Source organism: Cnephaeus nilssonii, assembly GCF_951640355.1.
Source record: "Cnephaeus nilssonii genome assembly, chromosome: 1".
Taxonomy (NCBI): domain Eukaryota; kingdom Metazoa; phylum Chordata; class Mammalia; order Chiroptera; family Vespertilionidae; genus Cnephaeus; species Cnephaeus nilssonii.
This window is the reverse complement of record NC_137072.1, coordinates 118,278,062-118,291,715: the sequence shown is the minus strand read 5'-3', so window position 1 is coordinate 118,291,715 and position 13,654 is coordinate 118,278,062. Positions and strand designations below refer to the sequence as shown.

Genomic DNA, 13,654 nt, shown 5'->3' with positions numbered 1-13,654 from the left:
TACAAAGATGAAAGGAAGACAGTAAAGACAAACACACAAATGTGAGAAAAATGCTTACTTTCAGTTACCTAATACATTGGACCACACCTTGGCAATGGATCAAACCAACAACATGGGTACGCGGTACATGGGAAAACACGGAGACCGGTGAGGGAGGAAAAATGGCCAGGGAAAAACATCATTTTTCTAGGAACCATTGCAAACTAAGAAAATGACCTGTTGCAACATCATTCCTCTAAATGGCTTCTGTGTTTCTCTCAGGGGCAGAATTACATGGCTGCGACGGTCACAATTAAAAAATTGACAGATGTTGCCGAAACCGGTTTGGCTCAGTGGATAGAGCGTCTGCCTGCGGACTCAAAGGTCCCAGGTTCGATTCCGGTCAAGGGCATGTACCTTGGTTGCGGGCACATCCCCAGTAGGGGGGTGTGCAAGAGGCAGCTGATCGATGTTTCTCTCATCGATGTTTCTAACTCTCTATCCCTCTCTCTTCCTCTCTGTAAAAAATCAATAAAATATATTTTTTTTAAAAAATTGACAGATGCTCCCTTACAAAGGCCATACCCATCGAACACTTCAGGAATCTCAAAATGCCTTCATAAATGAATGCAGAAGCCCATCGCACAACACCAGACACCGGGATAGGACAACACTTACATGCTGCTCGGACGACAACGGTCCCTGCTTTTCCATGGACAATCTTGAGCATCATCCTTTTACAGCTCCACATAGTCACTGCGCAGGTCTTGCAGGAAAGGAACCGTGTCAGACACTCGCTTGTCGTAGAGGATGTGCATTGTTAGGAGCGAGTGGCAGTTCTGAGGGGCAGAAAAGACGGTGGTAACATGAAACACAATAAAAAATGACATCAACATTCTTCAGGATGCTTGGCTTCGGTCAGGGACACACTGCACAAATCCCACAGACCTGGAAAAGGCAGTCACTGGGGTTCAAACTCCTCACGGGAAGCTGTGACCTCAACGACCACTGGAGCAATCGCAGGGCAAAAATACTACACAGATAACAATTAAGACGGCACAGAATGACTACATGCATGCAACACTCGGGAAAAATGTCAGAAAAAATAATAAGCGCTCTGCAGGAAATACACAATTACTTTTTTTAAATGACTCAAAAAAAATTTGTCTAAAACGTAATAAACCCATGATAACCTCAACAAATCACACAAAATACAAACATCTGGGTAACCCATCGGGAACAGCCATGGTGTAATGCACACTGAAAACTTCAAAAGAGATGCAACTGTTACTAAAACACACAAAATTACATTTCGGACACAGACAAGTCACATTGGCTCAGAACCATCCTATATACAGACACTAGAAACCATCGAGACATGGCCCTCACTTTGTGATACACATCTGTTCTAACTGCAACATCTTCATGCTTCGATAAAAGACCACCCGGTACACAAAAATAGACTATATTGCAGAAAAAGAGAATCACAAAACCTTACTTTGAAAACCCATGGCCGTCACTGCTTCATCAAAAGAACTTTAAGATCCTTCACCGTCCCTCCTGTGGATGTGCACATCAGAATACCCCTTTCCCTCTATCCCACTGTGAACAGAATCATGGCATATAAAAAGCCTTTCAGAACTCAGGATAATGTACAAAATATGGAAAAAGCGGTTCTGCTCATGTTCCTTTCTCTTTTGGATTCATCAACGACTGACTTCAAGTCACCTACACACCACATTTCTCACGCTGACCTGTAGCTCGAAAATACTGCCCAGGGGACTACAACAAACACTCCTATACAATTCCAACCTTCATCCACTGCAGTGCATCGAGGGGCAAAAGGCAGAACAGACACACTGTTTCTCCAGGTACAATACGTCTAGGCAGGGACTTCTTACACAATTCAGGACAAAAAAAAACAATTATTTTTTCTTTCACTTACAAAGATCAAACATTTTCTACACCTATCGTAACACAGGGAATCAGGGACACAAAATACCACCGATGGCTCCACGATATTAAGAGACCGGCATCAGAGTGTGACATTTCCTGCTGGACCCAGTAGGTGAAGGATAGACTTGGAAGCTGGAGGACACAAAATTCATTAAATAGGAAAAAGGATATAAATCCCCAGTGCATCGGCTAACCAAAGGGGGACATAAGCTATCAAAGGATAAGATTCCATGTTCTTTGCAAATTCAAAATACCTTGGCCATCTCATACAACAGGAGGGGAAATGGATAAGAACCATGAAACACTTACAGAAATACTATCTTTAACAATTCAAAACACAGCAAAGACACGGGAACTATTCACATTGCTAGGTTTCTGTACATCTTGGAAAAATTGGGGGATGACAATGTTTCGGGGATGCCGCAGCCTCTCTGTTCCCTGATACAAGCATTCAACCGGATCCCAAAAACTGCAGCACACAAGGGCAACAAGCTAGACAAACTCTAAACAAACTGCTATGCAAACCTCCTGCTCTGGGGCATCCAAAATGGACACGGACCTTCCTCATTCTTCTTTCACATAGCAAAGGAAGGGCATAGCTTTAGCAATTCTAACTCACAAACACAGACGTCAACAGAAAACTACAGGGGATTGGACTCAACGGACACGCTACCTGCAACAGCCTTTTTCTCAACACACACAGCACATCATCATGGGATCACCTTTCAATATTTCTCTTCCTCGTTCTGTTCAATTCTTGCACAAACATCATGACACTCAACACTTGTCTTAACAGTCCACTGGCATTTTAGCAAGTACTCATCATCTCGAATCATAATATCACTTTAAGTCGGTCATTCATGCTACTGATCGTGACACTTGCTTACCTGTGGATAAGATGAACGCATATGCACAGCCCCACACTGGGCATCGCCCAAAGAAGGGCAGACTGACATTGCTGGGCAAACACAGACTTCACCTGGAAGGACTTGGCCTGCAAAAAAGAAACAACAACAAAAATTAGGAGACGAGACTTTACCACAGATGGGAGAAAGCCAAAACATAGCACACACACTACACGAGGGGAGCATCACATACCTGAACAGGAACCACCGCAGGGCTGTCCGACCCTGCACAAAGCCTTCTCCACGCAGCCGCTGAAACAAACAGATCCACCACGGCTCCCTAGAACAGATGGACACGGTCCTGTCGAAGGAATAAGAGGGGGATTTATGTTGCTGAAAGAGAAATGCACAAGGCCAGAGAGGTGAGGGATGACGCATTGATTCCTTCATCCACACATCACATAGCTGAGCCTGGATGGCTCCGGCACCCAGGGAGAAGAATCAGTCGCTTAAAAAGGACTTTGGGCGGGATTTTTTAGGGGCGGAGACTTCTTCATGCATACCCGGAGGGGAAAGAATGGAATGTGATCACCGCAAATAATAAGTGGTCTTCACCAAAGGGACTATCCATAGTGAAATGACTTGAAAAGCCACTTCGAGGGAGAAGGCTATCTACTCAATTGCTCAAGCAAACCTAACAAGAGACACCCCTTCTCCAAGGAGACACTTACCAGGACTTCAGCTACACAGCTGCTTATCTTCAACACAACCATTTCATTAGGACGCCACAAAAACCAACATAAGAACACAAACAGAGAGGAGCTGGGGGGTGGGGGCTGGCAGGCTCCCAAATGAAAGCCTTAAAAACGCAAGGATAAGAGCCTCCAAACATGTCTATGCAGATACGAACCACAACTGATGTATCTCTCACATCAGCGTTCTCTCTCCTCTCCCCCATCTTTCTCCCTCTCCCTCTCCCCCTCTCTCTCTCTCTCTCTCTCTCTCTCTCTCTCCCTCCCTCCCTCCCTCCCTCCCAAACACACACTCCCTTCTACCCTATCTACGACATTATGGAAAAAATGTCCACAAATACTCACTCCATGCTCATAAATTCTAGAAAGAGAATGCTACCATGTCCCTACTTTAAATACAACGCAACTGAACTCAAAACACATGGACGGATGCCCAAAATCTCGTAGCAGATCAATACCCACCTCAGAAATACAACACATTCAACATTAAAAACCATGCTTTCCGCAACTATGCTCCACAGGCTACCTGCCATTCTTTAGGATGCTCTCCCTCACTTGACGGCAAGGGAAGTCATCAAAGCCCCTTCCAGCCCTTTCAGATAACCCCAGGCACTTCCTCCTTCCAAATCCTGACAAGAACTTCCCAATACTTTCGAGAGCCCAGAGGCCATGCTCTCTCCCATTATCATGCAAAATTACTCAAGCTTCCTCCAGAATGGCCAATGCTTATGTTCACGGAAAACAAAATGAAACCGAAAGCTGGAAACAATTTAGGAGACTTTCGAGAAGTCAAACTGAGAAATCATACACAAAGGATAGCTCACACACTCTGGGATTCAACATCCTCATCAAATTCTTGGTAGCGTTTCAGTAAGTCTCTGCCTTTTCACAACAGTTTGCCGTTGCAAGACCTCTTTTCCTGACGACTCACAATTTCAACAGGGCCACACACAAACAAGGGAACAGGTTCGCAAAAAACAATACCCAAAACACGACTTGACACAATATCTAACTTCCACATTAGGAAAGGCTATGGACAGACTGGGACTACGAAGGGACTGGGACTGTGAGGCCCACCAATAACACATGCGACCTACAAAACAGATACAAAACATACAAAAACAGGAACATATACAGAGGACAATCTCATGGCATCATTTCTTCAGGAGAAAAACCTTGCAATTACCTGACATGGCAGCGCTGCTGCTTCAAAATAAGTCTCTCCTGAAACCTCCACGCTAACACGTACCTTTAATACGACGATTACAATGACACAACAAAAAGTGCTCTCCAGAATGGCAGTTTAACTTCTTATTTTATGCATTTTAACTCAAAGAAGGAGATGGACATTGGGGACGTGGGACAAAGCGAAGCACAGAAACCTCTGGGGTGGGCTACAAAGAAAAACAAAACTTAGGTGGGTGCAGAGGACTTAACAGTCACCATTCACAGGATCGCAATAACAATACACACAGTTCTGATGCGCACCAGGGGGGCGGGGCTGCGCCCTCGGGGGCCAGATAAACGGAACTTCAAAAAAACTAGAATATTTCACAACTAGGTCCTCTCATATACAAAAGGACAATAGCCCGCTAAAGATGCAAATGGCTCGTCCTCAGGAAAGACATTGCCCGAGGACATGGCTACCCAGTAGCAACTCCTAGGCATTTCAAGGTTTGCCTTGGAAGGCCATCCTTGGGGGTGACTTTAGGGACTCATCTCAGGTGCTGAAACACCTGGGGATGTGTGGACTCCCAACGTAAAGCCTGGGGGGAGGGGACACGGGTCTATGATGGGTGACACGGCTGAGGGAGATCACCTCCCAACCCCAACACTCATTCCAGGGAAACAGCTTCGCATTCTTCACATGGGAATGCAATCATGTTGTCAAACAATCCCACCACATTAGGACTAGAACTCTTCCAACTCACACATCATCCAATTTCATTTCCAATGAAAAAACGAGCCCTCCACACAAGCGGCTCCTGACAACATTTGGGGAGATTCAGCTCGGTTCCAACACACTTCGGTGGGGGCAACCATAACCTTCAAAAAAAAAAAAAAAGGCAAAGGGTCACCACGTGCCTCAGGGGACGTGACAAATAACAACACACTTTTTGCCTTAGCAGCACCTGACCTGGCGGGGGGTTGGGGGGGGTGGGGGGGTGGCGCTCACAGGATTCCACCTTTCACACACCAGCTACAAACGGGGCACATCTGGACTCACTGCCCCGTCAGCGTCCTGACATCATAGATCACAGGGAAATCCCACTCAAAAACTCATACACAGCCCTAAACGGTTTGGCTCAGTGGATACTGCGTCGGCCTATGGACTCAAGGGTCCCAGGTTCAGTTCCAGTCAAGGGCATGTACCTTGGTTGCGGGCACATACCCAGTAGGGAGTGTGCAGCAGGCAGCTGATCCATGTTTCTCTCTCATCGATATTTCTAACTCTCTATCCCTTTCCCTTCCTCTCTTTAAAAAATCAATAAAATATTTTTAAAAAAGAAAAGAAACTCATACACAAACATGTCTCCTCAGCGAGGACTTGGCACCACCTGCTGGGGAAGCTGGACAATGGCTTTACAACTAGAGTCCTATCACCACCATGGACAGACACACAATGGCTCGCACGGAGGTTCCTGGGAAGAACTTTGCAAAACTAGGGTGTTCTGCTCTCATCAAAGATTCAATTAAAAGCAACATATTTTCAATACAAATGGATGTTTTCTTTAAAAAATTCTTATTTTGATACCATGATATTCGTACACGGAGTTGAACAAAATTAACTACCATACAAACCTTTAGGTTTCAAAACACATCACTTCTCTTTCCTCATTGCACTTCACACAGTTAGTGAATTTGGAGTTTAAGTTTCACAGGATTCAGAAAATTCATCAACTATGAGGTTTTCATACTTAAGATAAGGAAAATGACACATCAATCATACTTTATCAAATGACAAATTCAACTGGAATGCCTATAGATGCCGTGTGCTGCAAACAGGAAAAGGGTAACAGGTGGATTGCCACTCAGGGAGGCTGGGAGGGAATGGTTTCAATGTCACATCTTTAACACTCAATAGGAGCAGTGTCCCGCTAATGCTCACTAGTACAGCATCAACTTACAGCATACACAACTCAACGCTCTCTACTTTACTTGCTAAGGGCAAAAAAAAAAAAAAAAAAAAGGAATCTTGTTCAGGATGGCAGTCACCTGACAGAGAACTTCCATACAACAGTCTCCGGGAACACCCCCACCTCCCCCCGCCGCCCCTTGGCAGGGATGGGAGGAAAGGGGTGCACAACCCAGAGGCACAATTCCCAGAAGTGACTTCTGGGAATTCTCCCTCCCTCATCATGGATTCCATCGCAACATACATATGTCTTTCTCCCTCTCTCTTCCTTTAGGAAGTAATCACCTTTTACTCAAATAAAATAAGCACTATGTTTCAACACCAGCCTATGCAACAGAATCTTTGGCTGGAGGAAAAAACACGTTCGCATAATAAAAACTGCCTCCGTCTAACAACCAAAACCCTACGAATGACAGCCTCCCCACTACTGACTGCCCCTACATTGCCGGTCTACACGGTACAGACGGACTTATCAAGAACAGCCTTGCATCCCCAGGACGAAATAACTAACTAACCAACTAACTGCCTCCAGAATGGTGGCTTCCAGCTCAATGGCTGCCTGCTTCAGTGATGACCATCTACAAGGGACTGGCTGCCTCAATCAGAGCAGACTCCAGGCGACTGGATGCCTCAAGAATGGCCACCCCTCGCTGAGGATCTCGGGAACAACATGTTCTCCCGATACCCCTTGATACTCCTAAGACTCGATGGACGGACTGGCTACTCCACAATTATAGCCTCCTGGAAACTGAATGACACAAGAATAAGCGCCTCCAGGTGAAGAGCTCACATCCTGAACGCACAGGGTCACCATACCAGTCCAGTCGGCGAAGGAAGCGTTGCCGCCACGGACAGCCTCCAGTGCTGGGTTTCTTTGGGGGCTTTTTTTCTGGAGAGTTTTGAGACCTGAAGTTTCAGCACCAAGGACAGCACAAAATGTGTTATTCATATAATGGCCACAAGAGGGCAGCAGAGGATCGCTTTGGCACAGAACTTGACTGACTGACAGGCTGCGTCCTTGCACATTTGTTCATCCAACCATGTTCTCTTGTCAGTCCAAAGACAAGAAAAACTCTTGGAAATCAGTTACCCAAAAATGGCATCATCTGCTCCTCCTCAAGCACAATCACAAGACTTAGGACAGAGGGGACTGCTAAGCTTTAGGTCCCTCGCTGCAATATACCTGAGCCTGCCTAGAACATTAACAGTCTATTTGCTTTTCAACAACACCTCTCAGAGTCTTACTCCCAGAAATTGTAAAATTCACACACCTACCACTCTTTCTTGTGGATGTGGTTAATACTCACACACAAAAATTTTCTTCTTGGAGCTTTCTGACAGAGCAGAAGGGAGGGATGAGCGTGCAAGACAGAGATGAAAACATCCATGTGAGGGAGAGACATCCATGATTCCTTACCTCCTCTACTCACAGGGGATCAAACCGAAAACCCACAAACATGTCCTTCACTGGGAATCACACAAAGGAACCTTCCAGATACAGGCACACACTCTAACCAATAACCACACCGGCCAGGCCACGTTCCTGGTTCCTACCTTACAACATTCGTAACTGCCAGAACCAGCAGCAACGCCTGGGCTCTGCCTCCAGAGAGACTGTAAGAGGGGACCACGCAGCTCAGTACACGGACAGGGAGGTGCTGCTCCACATGCTGCCGTCCAGCTGCAGGACGTGCTCCTGAAATGGGGTCGGGACCACAGGAAAGGCTCCCTAATCTCCACCTGCCTCTCCAATTGGGGAAAGTGCATAATGGTTGACCTTTAGCTGTGACCTGCTGTGGGTGCAGGTCCCAAAACCAGTTCTTTTAGAAAAAATGTGGACGAAATGATCTAAGGAGATTTCTCTATTGGGCCTCACCAGTGTGGCTCACTGCTTGAGCATCAACCTATAACCACGAGGAATCTGGCTTCCTTTAGAAACAACTGGAAAATTATCCAGGATGGGATGCTCAGCTGTTTGTGTGTATGTGTGTACACAAGTTATAAAGTGAGATAGTGTGAACATTCATGAACCGGAATTCTCACGACCACTAAGGAAGAAAAGTTGTCAGTGGTTGCAGTAAAATCTGATATCTTTTGGGAGGAGAAGAGGAGGAGGAGATTCCACACATCACCCCAAAAAAGTCCATTGGGGAGCAATAGACAGTGATACTTACCAATTTCCAAACATTTGCCAAGTGAAACATTCAAACTTACCAAGTTTTTAACATGCTCATTTAATTACATGTAGGAAGGCAACTTTGTAGGAGAAATGTCATTAAATAAAATAAAAAGTATGTATAATAAAAATATTTCAGACATCAAACAGATAACTGCTTTGCTAGGATTTATTATTCAAATAATAACTAGATACAATAACTTTGAGATCACTTTCCAACCCACTGTTGTGGAAATGGATGTACAAAGACCTCTTGTGTCTTACACGCAGTCACCATTAAGTAGGTGGTGAGTGTGGAAATGGAATCGACGGTTCTGGGGTCCTCAACCAACGAGAAGGTGCCTATGGGAGGATAGAGGGAACCGGCATGGTGGCCACAGGTTAACACAAGTCATCTCTCCAGGCCACTGCGGCCTCCATTATCTATCGGTCCCTCGGTCTATGTGTCCTTTGGTCTGTATGTCCCTCAAACAATGACACCAGGTGAGTCTGCTTGCATCTTCTCACAGTGGGTGGCTCTGGGAGCAGAGGTGCAGGCCACTAGAGGGGAGCACGTACGGGCCCCTCCTCTGTCCATTCCCCGCCTCCTCACACCTGGCTTTCCCCTGTCCCTCCAGGCCTCGCCACCAAAATCGCCCCTGGCGTGGTGGCTTAGGACACCCTCCAGGGAATTCCCTAGAGCGGCCTCGTTGTGTTGTGTCAGGACCTTGGCAGCCGAGGGACACTCAGACATTAAGTTCTACAAACATCGCGTTCAAAAACATCAGGATAGCTAAAGGCTCTGCTCATGATGGTGCCTTTCTTGAGGGGGATGCTGCTTTTTCACACCCTCCACACCTTTTCCTTCTTTCTACTTTTTTCTTGTGTATCTTTTGGTTAATTCTTACCAGAGAATATGTTTTCCCCATTGATTTTTTTAAAGAGAGTAGAAGGGAGGGAGGGGGAGGAGAGACGGAACAAACAAGCACACAGGAATGTGCCAGAGACGCATGGATTTTTGGTGGTCACAGGAAAACAGACCGCGGCTGGCCATGAAACCTGCATCCCAGGTATGTGCTCTGGACCAGGAATCCCACCAGTGAGCATCCAAAACTCTAACCAGCGAGCAACACCGGCCAGGGACGATTCCTTCAGGAATGCAGATGACAGCAAATGTCCCACTTTCTTCTGAGACAAGCCAGCCGATCTACGATGATCACTCATCATTGATGTTGCTCTCTCCCTCTCTCTTACTTTCTTTTTTTTTTTAATATATTTTATTGGTTTTTTACAGAGAGGAAGGGAGAGGGATAGAGAGTCAGAAACATCAATGAGAAGTAAACATTGATCAGCTGCCTCCTGCACGCCCCCTACTGGGGATGTGCCCACAACCAAGGTACATGCCCTTGACCGGGATCGAACCTGGGACCTTTCAGTTCGCAGGCCGATGCTCTATCCACTGAGCCAAACCGGTTAGGGCTCTCTTACTTTCTGAAATAGTAAATATATATATTTCTAAAAAAACCATGTGTTTCCACACAAACTTTAGGTTGAATCTTTTTCTCGTGGTACTAACATGTTCCCATGATAACCCTGCATCTGTAGGGACCATCAATAAAGGCAGCAGGCAGGGTACTGGCTGCATCAGGAAAGGAAACCTGTCCACTACTAGCTGCCTTGTGAACGGCGGCCTCCCGGTACAGGCGGCTTCAATAATGGCAGTGTCTGGGGTACGGACTGACAGAGTGAATGCACACCTTCACAATGGAAGTGCGGCACCCAAGGCCTCCCTTTTCGGACCTGGGCCGGAAGCGGTGCAAAATCCAGACCACTGACTTCAATCCATCCAGGGAATAAAGGATTCCCGTCCTGGACAGACTCAATGATTTTGAGGGTTTTTCTTTGTTTTGGGTTTTTGTTTGTTTGTTTGTATTTGTGTAGAATTGTTCCGTTAGCTGGAATTTCAACACCACGAACAGAAGCACAAGGTGTTATTCCTTGAACCTAATTAGGTTATCCCATCACCCTAAACCCATCAACCTAATCCCATCACCCTAAACCCATCACCCCATAACCCTAACCCCCTAACCCTAACCCCCTAACCCTAACCCTCTAACCCTAACCCTAACCCTAAACCCTAAAACCTAACCCCAAACCCTAAACCCTATACCCTAAACCCTAAACCCCAGCCCCAGCCCCCGGCCTCGCCCTCGCCCTAAGCCAACCCTCACCCTCACTCTGACCCTCACCCTCACCCTAAACCCTAAACCCTGATCCTGACCCTGACCCCTGACCCCTGACCCTGACCCCGAACCTGACCCCGACCCTGACCCTGACCCTAACCCTAGCCCCTAGCCCTGACACTGGACTTGGCCCTGGCCCTGGCCCTAACCCTGGCCCTAATCCTGGACCTAACCCTAATCCTGGCCCTTACACTAGCCCCAAGCCCAACCCTAACCCTACCCACACCCCCACTCTCACCTGAACCTGAACCTCACAGATCCTCACCCTCATCCTGATCATCACCCTGCCCCTGACCCTCACTCTGCCCCTCACCCTCATCCTCACCCTCACCTTCTAACCCTCACCCTATAACCCTCACTCTAACCCTCTTACCCTGACCCTAACACTAAATCATAACCCTAAACCATAAACTCTAACCCTGAACCTTAAACCTTAGCCCTACCCCTACCTCTATCCCTTACCCTAAACCCTAGCCCTAGCCCTAGCCCTAGAGTTACTTGTAAATCCCTGGTTGGCCTCAGGCTGCCTGTCAGTGTGTTCAATAAGGTGGGCTTGAATCATATAAGTCATTTACTGAGAAGGTCAGCCAACCAAGAAGACAGGGCGCTTACAGGCATTCAAATCCCGTCTTCCAGCAGGTGCGGGGACAGGACCAGAAAGGGGAAGGGGCTGGGGTGAGAATGGGGATGGAATGCAGCTTCGGGCAGGCCCGGGGGTCACAGTGGTCAGTTATTGGCCTTCCCTGAGATGATGTGGATGAGGTGATGTTTTGACTCCTGGTGGGTCAGTCTGACCATGCTTATCAGTTGATGGGACACTTGAACCATGATGCTCAAGCCTTGCACCTTGACCCTTGACTTTTCAACCATGAGCACTGACCTCTGAACCTTAATATTTTGCCTTTGAACCTTAAACTCTGACCCATGACTTTTTACCCGGACCCTGACCAATGCACCCTCTCCCTCTGAAATTCTAATCTAACCTAAAGGGGGATAAATATCATTAGAAAAAATTAAACACAATAAAACTACACAATGACGACACACTTTACACACAAGATAAGGCTCGTTTTGACAAATTGGAGCAATCTCTTCCCAAGCCAAAACAATGACAAATAAACACACAAGTCATTTTTTCTTTAACATTTGCATCTTCTATGCACCAAAAGAAGCTACCTAAAGAGCAAAAAGCGGGCCTGGGAAATGCAAGAAAACAGTTACAAATACCTCCAATATCACTGGTTAGCCAAAAAGAGGAATTTGTAAAAATCATGAACAAAACAACAAACAACTTAATTTTTAGATGATCTGAAATCCCTTCTCCAGAAAGGACACACTAAAGACATATCAAAAAGGTGGTAGGTTCGATGACAGGTTGCATGTACCCAGGTTGTGAATTTGATCGCTGATAGGGGCACGTATGGGAAGCAACTGATCAATGTTTCTCTCTCTCTCTCTCTCTCTCTCTCTCTCTCTCTCTCTCTCTCTCTGTCTCTCTCTCTTACTTTCTCTCTTTAGATATAATAAGTATGTTATCGTAGGTGTAAAAGAAAATAGACAGCATTCTTTAAGGTGAATATTGACCTTGGAAGAGAATCACTGATCAGCTGCCTCCTGCACATCCTCCACCAGAGATCAAGCCTTCCCTGCAACTCGGGCATGTGCCCTGACTGGGAATCCAACCGTGACCTCCAGGTTCATAGGCTGACACTCAACCACTGAGCCACACCAGCCAGGTGTATAAATATTCTTATCTCTATATATAAAAGCCTAAGTGACCGAACGACCAACGACCGGTAGCTATGATGCGCACTGACCACCAGGGGGAAGATGCTCAATACAGATGCTGCCCCCTGGTGGTCAGTGTGCTCCCACAGAGGGAGTGCCGCTCAGCTGACCGACAGGCGCCACACGCTGGCCTCACGGTTGGCAGGGGCAGCTGCAGCGGCGCACTACTGAGAGGCTGCAGCGACAGGAGCAGGAGCAGTGGGGCCGGGATGAGCGTAAGCAGCTCCTGGCCCTGGCTCAGGCTCCTCCCCAGCCGCCTGCCACTTCACACACTGCTACATCCCTCAGGGGCTCTCGGACAGATTGCCGGTTTCCCTGATCCCCGCAGGCCAACAGTCCGACATCCTCCAAGGGGTCACAGACTGCGAGAGGCTGCAGACCAGGCTGAGGGACCCCAACGGCGCATGAATCCGTGCACCAGGCCTCTAATTCTTAATAATACCTGTTGGTATACAGGCCTTGTCAGTGCCTCAGGATAGCTGGCTATTTTGGATATCTGTCCTTTTTCTCCTTGAAAACCTTTGATTTTCACTGTAGATGGAGGTGTCACAGACAGGGGTGGTTAGGAACCAACCTGACCATGAGTGGTTAGGAAGCTGATAAGGTTCATTGCAGCAATGTTGGAGTCTTTAATTAATGTCTCTTTAAATGGACAAAAATGTCCTGGAGTTAAGTCATATTCTTATTGATTTCAGAGAGGAAGGGAGAGGGACAGATATAGAAATATCAATGAGAGACAATCATGGATCGGCTGCCTCCTGCATGCCCCCTGCTGGGGATCGAGCCCACAACCTGGGCAT

The 13,654-nt window shown here is 46.8% G+C and overlaps 1 protein-coding gene across 1 annotated transcript in view; it reads right to left on the bottom strand.

The window, feature by feature from the left end:
- Window positions 1-716: 716 nt before the first annotated feature.
- Window positions 717-13,654, bottom strand: part of LOC307096558 (disintegrin and metalloproteinase domain-containing protein 21-like) — a gene marked incomplete at both ends in the record, with an annotated part of 37,440 nt that continues 24,502 nt past the window's right edge. The window contains 1 exon segment of the mRNA XM_079766203.1: window positions 717-818. Coding sequence (XP_079622329.1) covers window positions 717-818 — 102 coding nt within the window.